The sequence below is a fragment of the Solea senegalensis genome, linkage group LG3 (genome assembly GCF_019176455.1).
Source record: "Solea senegalensis isolate Sse05_10M linkage group LG3, IFAPA_SoseM_1, whole genome shotgun sequence".
In the NCBI taxonomy this organism is placed as follows: Eukaryota; Metazoa; Chordata; class Actinopteri; order Pleuronectiformes; family Soleidae; genus Solea; species Solea senegalensis.
Genome location: NC_058023.1, coordinates 26397877 through 26411589, shown reverse-complemented (window position 1 = coordinate 26411589; position 13713 = coordinate 26397877). Strand labels below are relative to the sequence as shown.

General features: G+C 39.4%; 2 protein-coding genes across 5 annotated transcripts in view; one reads left to right on the top strand and one right to left on the bottom strand.

Annotated features, from left to right (window-relative positions):
• Window positions 1-10517, top strand: part of strip2 (striatin interacting protein 2) — a 31771-nt gene extending 21254 nt beyond the window's left edge. For all 3 annotated transcript variants that reach the window (XM_044021704.1, XM_044021705.1, XM_044021702.1), the window contains 11 exons: window positions 533-598; window positions 682-745; window positions 1105-1176; window positions 1292-1366; window positions 1594-1691; window positions 1943-2069; window positions 3612-3712; window positions 4728-4794; window positions 4876-4980; window positions 5586-5790; window positions 7508-10517. In XM_044021704.1, coding sequence (XP_043877639.1) covers window positions 533-598; window positions 682-745; window positions 1105-1176; window positions 1292-1366; window positions 1594-1691; window positions 1943-2069; window positions 3612-3712; window positions 4728-4794; window positions 4876-4980; window positions 5586-5790; window positions 7508-7758 — 1231 coding nt within the window. In that variant the 3' untranslated portion in view covers window positions 7759-10517. The remainder of the gene's footprint in view (window positions 1-532; window positions 599-681; window positions 746-1104; window positions 1177-1291; window positions 1367-1593; window positions 1692-1942; window positions 2070-3611; window positions 3713-4727; window positions 4795-4875; window positions 4981-5585; window positions 5791-7507) is intronic.
• Window positions 10518-10816: 299 nt separating this feature from the next.
• On the bottom strand, window positions 10817-13522 carry morn2 (MORN repeat containing 2). Of its 2 annotated transcripts, XM_044021706.1 has the most exons (6): window positions 13439-13522; window positions 13076-13320; window positions 12200-12250; window positions 12012-12118; window positions 11746-11882; window positions 10817-11095 (listed from the first exon to the last, which is right to left on the bottom strand). In XM_044021706.1, the coding sequence occupies exons 2-6, from the start codon at window positions 13080-13082 to the stop codon at window positions 10993-10995; spliced, it is 405 nt and encodes a 134-aa protein (XP_043877641.1). In that variant the 5' UTR covers window positions 13083-13320; window positions 13439-13522; the 3' UTR covers window positions 10817-10992. The 2 variants fall into 2 exon arrangements, with proteins under 2 accessions (XP_043877641.1, XP_043877642.1); XM_044021707.1 differs by lacking the exon at window positions 13439-13522 and having other exon boundaries at window positions 13076-13335.
• Window positions 13523-13713: the final 191 nt, after the last annotated feature.

The window sequence follows — 13713 nt, the reverse complement described above, 5'->3', positions numbered from 1 at the left end:
AGAAGCGCATGATGTTGATTTTGTAAATTAAGTTCCCATTCAGAGGAACACAAATGATAAACCAAGGTACATGTGAGTGGACGTTAACTTGCGGTTTCAAGTCTGGAACATGCTGCTGGCCGTATCACGAATCTCAGGGATTCAGAGTGAGAGTTCAGATTTCCGTGGGTGCGTCACGACTCAAGTGGTTACCGCTTGAGCATGACTGACTGATAATATTTGACTAAGCTGATTACAAACTTTGTGTGAATTGAGTGCATGCATGCTTAAAATCAGCTGTTTAACTCCTTATGTAGAAGTTCTGCAATTGCACAAGGTCTCAAATCTGACTGCAGCCTGTGTGTGTGTGTGTGTGTGTGTGTGTGTGTGTGTGTGTGTGTGTGTGTGTGTGTGTGTGTGTGTGTGTGTGTGTGTGTGTGTGTGTGTGTGTGTGTGTGTGTGTGTGTGTGTGTGTGTGTGTGTGTGTGTGTGTGTGTGTGTGTGTGTGTGTGTGTGTGTGTGTGTGTGTGTGTGTGTGTGTGTGTGTTCACAGGGAGAAAGACATCGAGCACTTCCTGGAAACCAGTAGAAACAAGTTCATCGGCTTCACTTTGGGAAAGTGGGTATTTCATTATTGACATTTAAATGTCCTTATTCAGATTATATTGTACTTTCATGTGTAACTTATCTTTGTTTCTGTAGTGACACAGAGACCTTGGTGGGTTTACCCAGACCCATCCATGAGAGTGTGAAGACACTGAAACAGGTGAAATTTGCCATTTATGTTAAGTCTCATTTTCTCGACTCATTTCAAGAACTCCCCATTTTCAAATGTATGTATCCCTCCTTTTTTGTGTTTGTTTTGGCTCAGTGAAGTCTCCTAATCAATACACACACAGCTGCTGAATCCCCTGACATTGGCATCCCACTTACAAATCCATACCAATCCTGTAAAACAGACTGAGAAGTGCGCTCAAACAGATGAATACCTGACTGCCTGTCAGTCAGCAAAGCTAATTAAAACGGGCTCACTCTTTTTATGCGAGCACATTTCCTGCATTGCGCCCCCTATTTGTTGCAATTCAGTTATAATGTAATAAGAGTTGTGTTGTTTTTCTTTACCAGCACAAATATGTCTCGATAGCTGAAGTCCAGATCAAGAAGGAGGAGGAGCTTCAACAGTGTCCACTCACCCTGGTCAGTAAACACCAGTTTGTTTTGTTGTTGTTGTTTTTCAGACACTCAGATGTGTCTCTTGTAACCTTAAAAAAACGTTTTCATCACATTCAATCATGTAAATGTTGTTTTAAAGGGTGAGGAGGAGGTGGAGGAGACTCTGACTGAGATTATGTACCTGGGCATGCTTCCTAACCTTTCCCAGTATGTGGTGAGTAGCTCATAACATAACTCTTTGTTTAGTATATTAATGTAAAATAATTGTTTCTGCTTTGTTGTCCATGAAAAAAATCACTCTTCTCTTAAGCTTCTCTTTAAAAAGATTTTAAAAGTTATTTTGATGAGTTTTATGGAGAATTTAGAGAAGATAATTCCAATAATCCAGTTCGGTGGAGATTTTAATCTGTGTAATGCCTTTGCATTGTTCGTCTGTGACAGATTGCCCTTCTGAAGCTGCTGCTGGCCGCAGCTCCCACCTCCAAAGCCAAAACTGACTCTATCAACATCCTGGCCGATGTGCTGCCAGAGGAGATGCCGTGAGGCTGTTTTTGTTACATATTGACTGATATTTTGTGTCATATTTTGTTTTTCTATGGCCAATGCCAAGCTGCAGAAATCGGAGAGCCAATGGCTGAAATGTGAATTCCATTATTCACACCTCTGTAGAGTGAAGCCAAACTCATTTCATTCTTGGAAACAGATGTTGACACATGTTAACCAGGCCTACATGGAGACAACGGATACACACTCGAAGGTCACACAGTTTATTTGTGTTGTTTGCCTCCAGTATCACTGTCCTTCAGAGCATGAAGCTGGGAATCGACGTGAACCGACACAAGGAAATCATCGTCAAGGCCATTTCTGCTCTGCTGCTGCTGCTCCTCAAGCACCTCAAACTCAACCATATCTATCAGGTAACGCACATGGATACCTGCTCTCCTCCCTCCTACTGTAACAACCATCTCTCCATCGTTTTCATTTTTCTCCCTGCTTCCCCCTGCAGTACACACACACACACACACACACACAGATATCCATTCACCTCCCCCAGTGTGACCCACACTATTCTCCACCTGATTATTCTATCAAGCGTGCCAATACTTCCTCCCCCACCTTTGCACCACCTCCCAGTCTGCATCATAGACTCACAGCTGAAGCTGTGTTCATTTCACTGGCGGCAGAAAACAGAGATTGATGGAGACTGAAAATAAAATCTGCTCTTTTTGTAGAAGTATTTTGTTTGATTTCTGCTTTGATGCAGCAGGATGGGGATGTTCTCTGATGCTAAAAAAGGGACCTTCCTCCTCAGTGTTTTAATTGGCTGCTCTACACAGTTGTAGTGGCAGCGCCCTCTGCTGACAAAAAAGAATGCAGCTGTAGTGAGAAGGTGAATTGATTCATTCTTAATTCTTACATAATTTAACACTGTATTATGAGAACCGATTGTGAGGAAGAATCATTACATGCGGACAGTAAAGCTAAATATAGGACATTTGGGACATCGTTAACTGACTGAAATCTGACCATGTGAGTTTCAGCTCCAGAATTGCTGTTGGTTTTTAATCTTCCTGGATGAAGTGAGGGATTAATACAGCTGCCACGGTTCTTGACCTTTTCCCCACACAGGAAACTCATCACTGACACAGGATTATTCTTTTTTTTGTCTTCTATTCTTCTCGGCAATATGGATTTTCCATTCCACTTTTTTTTTTTACCTCAACATCATCATTTTGTGTTTTTTAATCATCTAATAACTGCTTTAAGACATGAAGATGGATTATTTATTACTTATTTTATCTCATGTCCTACATTTTATGCAATGTCCTGTGTGTTTTGAGTGTTTGCACCACAGAGTGCCAATAAAGGCAATTCTCATTCCTGGTTGAAAGGGGTGTAAAATTATGAGAATTTCATACCGTGTTAATAGTGACCAAAATGATCACGGTTATCGGAATACCACGGTATTGTCAAAAATATGTTCTAAATGTTGAACAAACACTGATAAACCGATACAATGAGATGATTTCAATTTAAATAGATTTATTATATATTAAAGCGGACTCAAAATCCATAACATTAACAAGATACTGCAAAATAAACATTAAATATGGTTTAACATAAATAAATGTTGATCACAGTAAAGAAAAACAACTTTGAGTAAGAGTATTGGGGCCCACATGTAAAAAAGATAAATAAAATGATTCTAATCAGAATTCTGACTTTTTTTCAGGCCAACCCCCCCCCCAAAAAAAACAATTAAAGAAAAAAGAAGAAAACTGCATGATTTCTGAAATAAAAGTCAGAATTATGACTTTTTAATTTTTTTAATTGTTTCTTTTTTTACATGTTGCCCGAATAAAATAGCAAAAAGTAGAGGGTTTTTTTTAAAGTTATTTTTAGCCGTTTGTTGCTTTTTCAAACTGTCTTAACGCGTCCACATTTCTCTGTCTCCACAGTTTGAGATCGTCTCCCAGCACCTGGTGTTTGCCAACTGCATCCCACTCATTCTCAAGTTCTTCAACCAGAATATCATGTCCTATATCAGTGCCAAAAACAGGTAGGACAGTTCTTCTCCTGCACCATTGATGTCTCTGAATAACGTTGTTACTCTCACACAGATGAGTACAGAATTGTGAATGCTTTATTTATTTCTGAGTACCCTCAACTAAAATGGTTCAAAACAAGGTATCAAAGAATTATGGATGTGACTGGCTGGTTCAACATTAGCTGCCTTTTAGATGGTGGCACAACAGATGGCTTCACAGCAGCAGTGTGATCACAGGAAACTCAGGTGTGGAAGAAAATAATAATGATAATAATGGTTTTCACTGAGAGTTTTTTTCTGAAGGTGACAGGATTGAACCAATCTGTTAATCTCGTGTGAATGGTGAGGCAAGTTTATTAACAGAAGCGTACTTTCCACACACAAATGCAGAAATACAGGAACAGAGTTGTAAGAAATCCAAGAAAGTACGATCCATATGTGTTAAATAAAGAGCGTAAAAGAAATCGGACGTTTTAAAAGATTGAAGGTGTCAAAATTTAAATCTTAAAAGCGTAAAAGAAGTAATAAATGAATAAACAAGTCAAAATGGTTAGGTTTAAAAAAAATATACAGATAGAATGAATATAAGATATTAAAAAAAAAGTTTTAAAATTGAACCAAGACTGTTAAAAAAATGTAAAAGCACCATCAAATAAAAAAAGGTTTCAGCCGACAATGGACGACTTCCTGTTGAGTTGTGGCCACGGTTACGGTCAAGTTTTTTGTTCGTCTTTTCGGGAAATTTGGTGGAACTAAATTTTGCCTCTGCCTTCACCTTAGGGGGCGCTATAGAGCCCTTGAGCAACACACGGGTCCGGGAACTATGCCAATATTTTGCATTTTCGCCAGACCTGACCTCCATGCACGTTAACCCCCTCAAAAATTACCGCAATGACACGGAATATTAGAATAATATTAATAATAATAATAATAATAATAATAATAATAATAATAATAATAATAATAATAATAATATTAATCTGAAGTAAAACTATAGGTTCCACTTTATGTTGTGTTTTCACTGCAGCATCTGTGTGCTGGACTTTCCCCACTGTGTGGTGCACGAGATGCCCGAGCTGACGGCTGAGAGCTTGGTGAGTTAAATACACCCGCAGGTCGAGCATGAAGGCCGCCATCCAAACGTCCTCACGACCTGACTTTGCGCTTCCTTTCAGGAAGCAGGAGACAACAACCAATTCTGCTGGAGGAATCTGTTCTCGTGTATCAACCTGCTGAGAATCCTCAACAAGCTGACCAAGTGGAAACACTCCAGGACCATGGTGAGTGACAGCAAAAGCCTCAGGGCGCGATCATGTTTGAGAAAGATAACATTAGACCAGACGGACCTTCTTTGTGACCCATCAGCATCTGACTGAACACAACAGGTCACAAACTGCCTTTGATCCATCACTAATAGATAATCTTACTAAGAACCAGACAAGTTTCTTGTGAAGTGAAAATGTTTCTGGTTAATCTGGAAGAAGGTTCCCACATCACGTAAGGGCCCGACACCTAATGGGATGAAAAGCATTCAGGTATTCAGAAACAATAATTAGTCATGTAAAGCATTCCCAGAGACTGAGTCGGACCCACAGATGGGCTGTGGGAGATCTGTGGCAAATCAAAACATTTCCCATCGTTTTACTTAATATTTATTAAATAAGTTGTTGTAAGTTGTGATACATTTTTCTTCTTAGAAATCTCTGTTTTTCTTTAAAAAGTGGGACCCAGTACAAAAAGTTTGTAAATAATATTGCACTCCAGATAGATTAATAGATATTATATGCTCATGTAAAATGGATCTTCGTTTCACTGTGTACTGACATACGTACAATAAACCTCCTCCTTCTCCTACTACTACTCTTTCTTCATATTCCCTTAATAGATGTTGGTGGTGTTCAAGTCTGCCCCCATCCTGAAGCGAGCTCTGAAGGTGAAGCAGGCCATGATGCAGCTTTACGTTCTCAAGCTGCTTAAGATTCAGACCAAGTACCTGGGTCGTCAGTGGAGGAAGAGCAACATGAAGACCATGTCGGCCATTTACCAAAAAGTCCGCCACAGGCTCAATGATGACTGGGCCTATGGAAACGGTAAAAACAACTTCTGAAACAGTTCACTTGAAATGAGCTTGTAAATAACTGTTTTGGTATCTTAAGAAATAATTCTCAGACCAAAATTAGTAGTAGTAGTAGTGCCAGACTGTCCACAGATTGTGTGCCACAGTTGAGTTTTTTCATTTTCAACTTTTTAGGGACTTTTTTTCATTATTGTTACTGCCAGATATTATAAACGCGGAGGCCTACAACGCACAAAACTTCAAAAAGTACGGCCTCATGGCTCCGTCTTCTCTTGCATCTACGGTAATATCTCAAAACCTAATGATGGCAAATTGATGAAATCAATCAGGTGTGTTGCAGCAGGGAAACATCTAAAACATGGATCAGGATTGAGAAGCACTGTACTAATATCTTCTATAATGTCTTAAAATAATGTTCCTTTCACTTTATTTGTGTTTTTCTGGTATATTTTAATATACTCTTTTTGTATTTGAATTTTTTTGTTACCACAGACGGGCAAGGAAACATATATGGTATCTTTATGGACCTTGATGAACCTTCAAGTTTTCCAATAACACTTTTTAAATTAAAAATTTTAATTAAAAAAAGTATTTCAATGAGTGCATTGTAAAGTGCATTTGACATATTCAAGTATATACCCAAGTACACCATTTTAAAATCATATTAAATAGTTTATATATCAAACTAATGATATTGTGCTCAACCTTTTGTGAAATAGGTCAAGAACTGGTTTTCTGGCAGTGAGTAAAGAGTAAATGAAGGCCCCGTGTTCATGTACTTTTTTATTTCTTCCATCATCAGTGAGGTATTTAAATGTGTCTTTGATAATCTGCAGTTCATAATCGGGTCACAGGCCATTCTCCTTGAGCTCTAACTCAATTTAACCTCTCAGAATTTCATAAATGAAGTGGTCATGGCGATAATTAGTCCCTGTGGTTCTCCTCTAGTCTCACACACACACATAGACAGAGCTCATTAACAGAACAAAGACGACTGCCTGATCATTTCCGGTTAATAAATGCTAACTGTATAATTCATGGTGGGTGTGCACGCGTGTGTAACTGTGTGTATGGGCAATTGTATATGCCAGGAGACACTGGAAAACTGGGCTATGTTGCCATAGCAACAAAGTTTCTGTTTGGGGAGGGGGGGGGGTTTCTTTTTCAGGGTCACAGTGCCTTACAAGAGAGCAAGTGGTCTGTCACTGTGGGTGTGATATGAATAGATTAAAATGAATGTATGTCACAGATACATACATACATTTTTATTTATTTAAATGTTTAGTGCATAACAGTCTTCTACTGTAATGAGTAGTATATGGGTGCAAAGCTTTATTTCTCTGTTTTCTGGTATCCATCCATCCATCCTCTACTGCTTTATCCTCCACATGGGGGGGGGGAGTTGAGCAAAGGCAGCGTTCCCCCGTTCCTGCAGATTTTCTTAGACATGGCAGGCATCACATCACATCATCAACAACACTTGCTACGTCTTCAGCCATAGCTCAGCTAGCTGCCTCTAGCACCAAGTGTCAGACCTACCTACCGTCAAGCCATAACATGATGCATGTAGAGTGTGAGTCCTACATACGGCAACTAAAAACAGTTTGTTTTATTTTTAAAGCAGTCACACATTTAAATTTCTGCCTAGAAACCGTCCTAAACATCACACACTTGTTTCTTTGAGTTCTTTAAGTTTAGGAATGAGTAAATGCTTTCCCCTCTGGCCCCAGATATTGACGCACGGCCCTGGGACTTCCAGGCAGAGGAGTGTGCCCTGCGTGAGTGCATCGAGAAGTTCAACAGCCGCCGCTACGACAAGAACAAGAATGGAGAGTTCGCGCCCGTGGACAACTGCCTGCAGAGCGTGTTGGGCCAGCGCGTGGAGCTGCCCGAGGACTTCCACTACAGCTATGAGATGTGGTTGGAGAGGGAGGTGTTCTCACAGCCCATCCAGTGGGAGGGGCTGCTGCAGAACCCGTGATGTAGGAGGAGATGGGGCAGAGAGGGAGGGGGGGTGGACAAGCAGAGGAGAGGTAACACACATGAGCATGTCAGATTGGGGATTTTAGGGCTTGATGTTAATGCAAAAATGGAGAGAGTGGAAGGGAAGGAGGACGGTGAGAAAAGAGACTGGATTTGGAGAAGTCTCCTCTCGGGCCATGCAGTGAAGAGAGGATACAGAAAAGATGGGAGTTCAGCACAATTACATGCCACACATGCACAAACAGGTGATGCTAACATGTGCCTATGACAACTGTGAACACACATGTACGGGACTGGTAAGAACAGAGGTAGCACTTAATAACAAAACACCTGATATCGCTGTAGCAGGAGGCTGTCGTGGCCATTTATACCCCCCTCATGTTACACAACAACAGAACAGTTTGTACTGTGTGTCCTTTATAAAACGTTGGTGCTGTTTTTTTTGTTAATTTGTATGTGTGTGGTTCAAAATGTTTTTTGTTTTTTTTAAAGAAAAGATGTACATTTTTTTATCATTTTTGATCAGTTTATGCCTTTTTTAAGATTCTGTCACAGAGCCTACTGGGTCGGAGTTTCTTGGTGATGGATTTGAACGTTTTTCTTATGTATTTTCTAGAGGAAAATACATGGTTTTGGAAGCAAAACCACCACAGGGTCTTTTTTGATAGTCCCAAATATAAACATTGGAGCTATTTCCTCCACAAAAAAAAGGCACCAAAAAAAGAAATATACCAGCTGTTCGTGTGGTTTGTTTGTAGATGTGGCGTTTACGCACAGGAAGGAGAAATGGGGCACAAAAACAAACACAAACTGCTTGAAGAAACTGCATTTTGCTGAAGCATGTTGTTATATTATCTGATCACTTCTAAAACTGAAAACTTTAAAATAGACTCCTTGTCATTCCACAAAAAAATCAGGATTTTTAATTTCAAATCAAAGAGAATCAAATGCGTCCTCCAGGTTTCATTAATGTCCACGTAGGGCTGAGCAATTTAGGAGAAATATCCAATTAAATATATTTTTTGACAGCTATTGCTATTGCGATTTGAGTTGCAATGTCTTTTTCTTTTTTTTCTTTAATTAAGGTTCTGTTTAAAATGAGATCAAATGAAAAAAACACTACCTTCTTCTTGAAGGATGAGCTCTTTATTTGCTGTCAAGAAAGAACAATCAAAAATAGAATAGGTAAATTGCAGCTTTTGCAATTTGTTGACTTAATTATTTCAAATTGCAGATTTAATTAATTGATAATGATGAATTGTTCAGCCCTGTGTTAAAGGAATAATTCGCCAATTCGCATTGAGCTTTGTATAACTAGAATACGGGGTAGTATTTTTGCAAAATTGTGCTTCCTAACCTGAGTTTCCCCGGAGTCGAGAAATATCTTTTGCCCACCAGGACCAAGTGTCACTGGTGAGCACGTAACAAAGAAAAGAATGAAGATATTTCTCGACTCAGGGGGAACTGAGGTTGGGAAGTAACAATTTTTCAGAAATACTACCGCTATTCTAGTAATACAAAGCTAAATGCAAATTGGTGAAGTATTCCTTCAACAGTAGAGAGTGTTGGTAGTTTAATGGTGACTCCCCGCTTCAGTCCACTGATCAACTTGACAACACATTGTCAACTGCTCCGCTCGCTTGAAAGAAATCATGGTTGTAACGGGGAAAAATTGTGTTTTTGTTGTTACTTCACTTCCAACGTTGAGAGTGTTTCTACTGAAGAGCACAAACAAGCACAGAGGACAAAAAGCACCATCATCTCTTTCTTCGCGTCACTGATTCTGATCATTATCGACTCACCCACAGGTGTCAGGAGCTTAATTATCTTTGTACAGAACAATAATTTTGACTCAGTCTTCTTCTTCTTCTTCTTCTCTGTGGGGATGTGCATGTCCACCATTTTGTTTCAAGCGCCTGCTCACACTTTAATATACGGAATGTCCTTTTGTTTAATGCTGTTTCCAGCTCAATTACAAGTGTATGTTGTTGTTTGTTTTTTATTCTACAAGTCACAGTCTTCTGCAGTTCAAGGGATTTTTGTTTTTCAGGAAGGTGAAATGTGTGGAAATATTATAATATATTCTCAGGTTTATGGAGATAATATATTGCAACAGTTTTAAAAGCTTCCTTCTCGCCATCTAGCTCACGCCTCGTGGCGATGGATACACGCGTCTATCGTCACGTTCTTATAATAAAACACCTCAAGCACTCAACGTCGACTGCAAAGGCTGCACGCCACTAAACATAATAACCCGTGCATTCATGTCGGTTGCATTTCAAGTGCAGATGTATTTTTTTGTATCTTGTGCCAAATTTCAGTGCCATTTTCTCGTTTTATTTAAACGTCGTTGCCTCTTTGGTCCTATTTATTTTGTTCATTTTTATTTTTATGATTTGAATCGCCACTAAAAGTTTGCAATACAGAAATGTTATTTTCTACCGGGGGAAAATTGTACAATCAATCAATGTTTCCTTGTGTCTGTTACAGTACTTACAGTACCAGGAGTGTTTAGCATTGTATGGGTGTTACTACAGTATATATATATATATATATATATATATATGTGTATATATATATATAAGTGTGTGTTTTTGTCATTGCACACATTAACATGTACCTATTTAGTGTATAGACAAAATACTCAGTGCTGACTTTGTTCAGGGGGTTATGTGCAATCACAGATCCACAGAGGCATTATGAAATAGAATGACAGATTTCAATATCAGAGATACTTATTAAACAATGTTAAAGAAATGTGGTTTGTTTGTGAAGGAATTTTTAGTGAGGAAGCCGTGCATGTGGGTTATAGTGGGTGGTAGAGTACACACACACACACACACACGCACACTGAAGGTCAAACTGACTGCCCACTCGCATCACATCACACACTTCCTCCGGCCAATTGTTCCAACAGGGTACATCTGTCGCAGATGTGAATGTGAGCATATGTCCCTCTGCGATTGGTTGGCAGTGTTTGTGTGAGATCAGGGGAAAAGAAGTTCTACTTATTTTATTCAGATTAGTATAATCTGTAAGAAAGCAAAGAAAAAATGTGCAATTAAAAAAAACAAAACATTTTATTTCAAATTTGTGCAGCTTGTAATGTAGCTCACGACGACATGAAAGCAAGAACATGGGTCTTTCTGTCTGCTCACCACACAGTAAATGCAACATGTGAAGAAGGAATTCAGTACAACACAAGACATAAACACGCTGTAGCATGATTTTCCTAAGAGGTGTGCTGCATTTTCAGGCCCAGAGCTGCTTTGCCGTGAAAATCTCCCATCCAGACCCGTCCTTGTGAGTCCGTGTAAACGCCTTTTCCCTCCAACCTAGAAGCACGACGTCAGTTAGGACATCGCAAAACTCAAAAACAATTAGTCTGTTTACTGGAACTTGACAGGCAGTGGTGTGCACAGATGGGAAGAAGGGACAATCACCCATCACCCCCCCTGGTGATCTAATGAACAAAAACCACAGTTACAGGGTGAAGTCACACAGACGCATACTAAGGTGCCCATAGAGTAGTGCCTACGGACTGCCTTTCATACTGTATGTGACCTCTATATATATATATATATATACATATATTTTTAAATGCATTGTTTCTAAAGGAGTGCCTTTCTAGATGAGAAAAGTGATCCTATAAGATGCCCTTGCAACTTTGTTTCCTATGGGTGTGCGTTAAGAAGTTCTCTACTATCCCTACATGACGGTGTCCTTAGAGAAAATGATGTGCTGTAAAGGATGTCCCTTTATAAGTATACACGTGTAGAATGTGGGAAATGATATACTATTGGCACACGGTAGGTGCCCTTATTTCTTTCCCTGCCCTGCCAAATGTCTGTGCACACCACTGTTGACAGAAGCTGTATTGCTGCTACTGTATTCTGGTCATTAAAGAGGCCTAATCTGGAGGAGGGGTGGGGGGGGGCTACATTATAACTATGTAAAAACATCACATAAAAAGTCCTTTGAATACCTGTTGTGACAAAAGTGACCCTTGTAAGAAGAGCCATCTGGGAAGGTGTACGTCCCTGTGCCGTGGTACATGTTGTCATTGAATTCTCCTTCATAGCGAGCACCGGAGAGATGCTGCAGGGTCCCTCTGCCACACATCTGGTGTTTGTGTGTGACGAGCATAGAGAGTGACAGAGCATGACGTATGACTAACCACAGAGGGAGCACAACCACCCGGGCTGTAATTATGTTTACATTCATCCACAAGCCATTTGAACATGTTTATACCTTGTCCTCCTGCCACACTCCTGTGTATATGATCCCATTTGCTGAGGTGTGTTTGCCGACACCTTTCCTCACCATTGCTCCTGATGCAGACCTGCCACACCCCCCCTCTGTGGGCGAAGGAGAGGTTGTTACAGACTTGTGTAAATACAGAAAAAATATGATTCACTTCGTCGGTTATTATTACTCACCGTATTTGTCACCATTTGGAAAGATGTAGGACACTTTTGTCAGAGCTTCCTCTGCAAACACAAAGTATTTCAAATTCAAATATATAATTCATATACATATATATATATATATATATATATATATAATATATATATGTATATATATACATATATATATATATATATACATACATATAGATATGTATATAAATTAAAGTAAAACAAAATAATGTGTTTGTATGTAAGTGTACATACGGTATATCTTTGTAAGGACCAAACCACTTAGAAACCACAGGAAGTGAGGACATTCTGCCACAGTTAATACATTAAGATTTTAAGGGTTAGAAGTTTAGGTTTCAGTTATTATATCTAAGATATCTGTACAAGCGTTTGTGAACATGTGTGTACTAAGCTGTGACAACACATTTTGATTCAAACCTACCAGTGAGGACATTTTTGACTGGTCCGTACCACTTTAAAAGTCTTTTTGAGGGTCTAGATGTGGTTTTAAGGTTTAGAGGTTGAGGTTTATGTCAAGGTTAGATTATTATAGATTAGGGTAAAGGGCTAGGGAATGTTCAATAAGAATGCCGTACAAGCATGTGTGTGTGTGTGTTCCAGGTATTACTCATGTTGTGGGGACCTAAATCTGTTTATTTAGTCACATTATGGGGACTTTTCTTCCTTATAGGGACAAAAAGTAAGTCCCCATAGTGTGAATTCTTACATTTTACAGTGAATACATGTTGTATAGTTAGGATGAGGTTAAAGTTAGGGTGAAGCCAGAAGAGTAAGTCTCAAGGAAAGTCAATCTAAGTCAATGTAATGTCCTCTTAAGCCATGGAAACCAGACTGTGTGTGTGAGAGAAATCAATTCTTCAGATTCAGAGCCCCCACCTGACATCTTCAATAGCTTCCAGTCGTTTTAAAAAAAGTGTTGTCGAAGTAACACAAGCTATTGTTGATTTAACTATAATATAAAATGTTCATTTCAGGCAGAACATGTCCATTAAATGCTGAGTTTGATGGTTTACAGCTGATGTTATGTTGTCTCTTCTTGGCCTTCCTTTGTCTCTCTTGATGAGGGTTCACACCGTTGACTTTGGTCCACGCGCAGTACAGATCAAAGGCAGGTGCCGAACCTTAATTTTCAGTGGTCCAAAAAAAAAAGAAAGTAAAAGACAAATATTTCAAAAATTCAATTGTTTTGCATTAGATTAAAAAGCCGTCCTTACTACTTAAAAGACGCACTCCACTTACTGTGTCGTAGTAGCAGCTCGACACCAAACACTGTTACCATGGTTACGGCTAAGGGCACTCGTAAACACGACCTTGTTTAATAGCATTTCTACGTGCCGTAATATGCTCCCCTGTCGTAAAAGGTACGCTTTTTTCTACTCGTCCAATAACATCAAATACTTGTGATAGTGTGCTTATTTGTGTTTGCATAACAGTGAAAATAGAATGTTTTAAGCATGTGACATTCTGCCTGGTAGCGTTCACGTTGCGCACCCGCTATGCTGGAACGCTAGGGG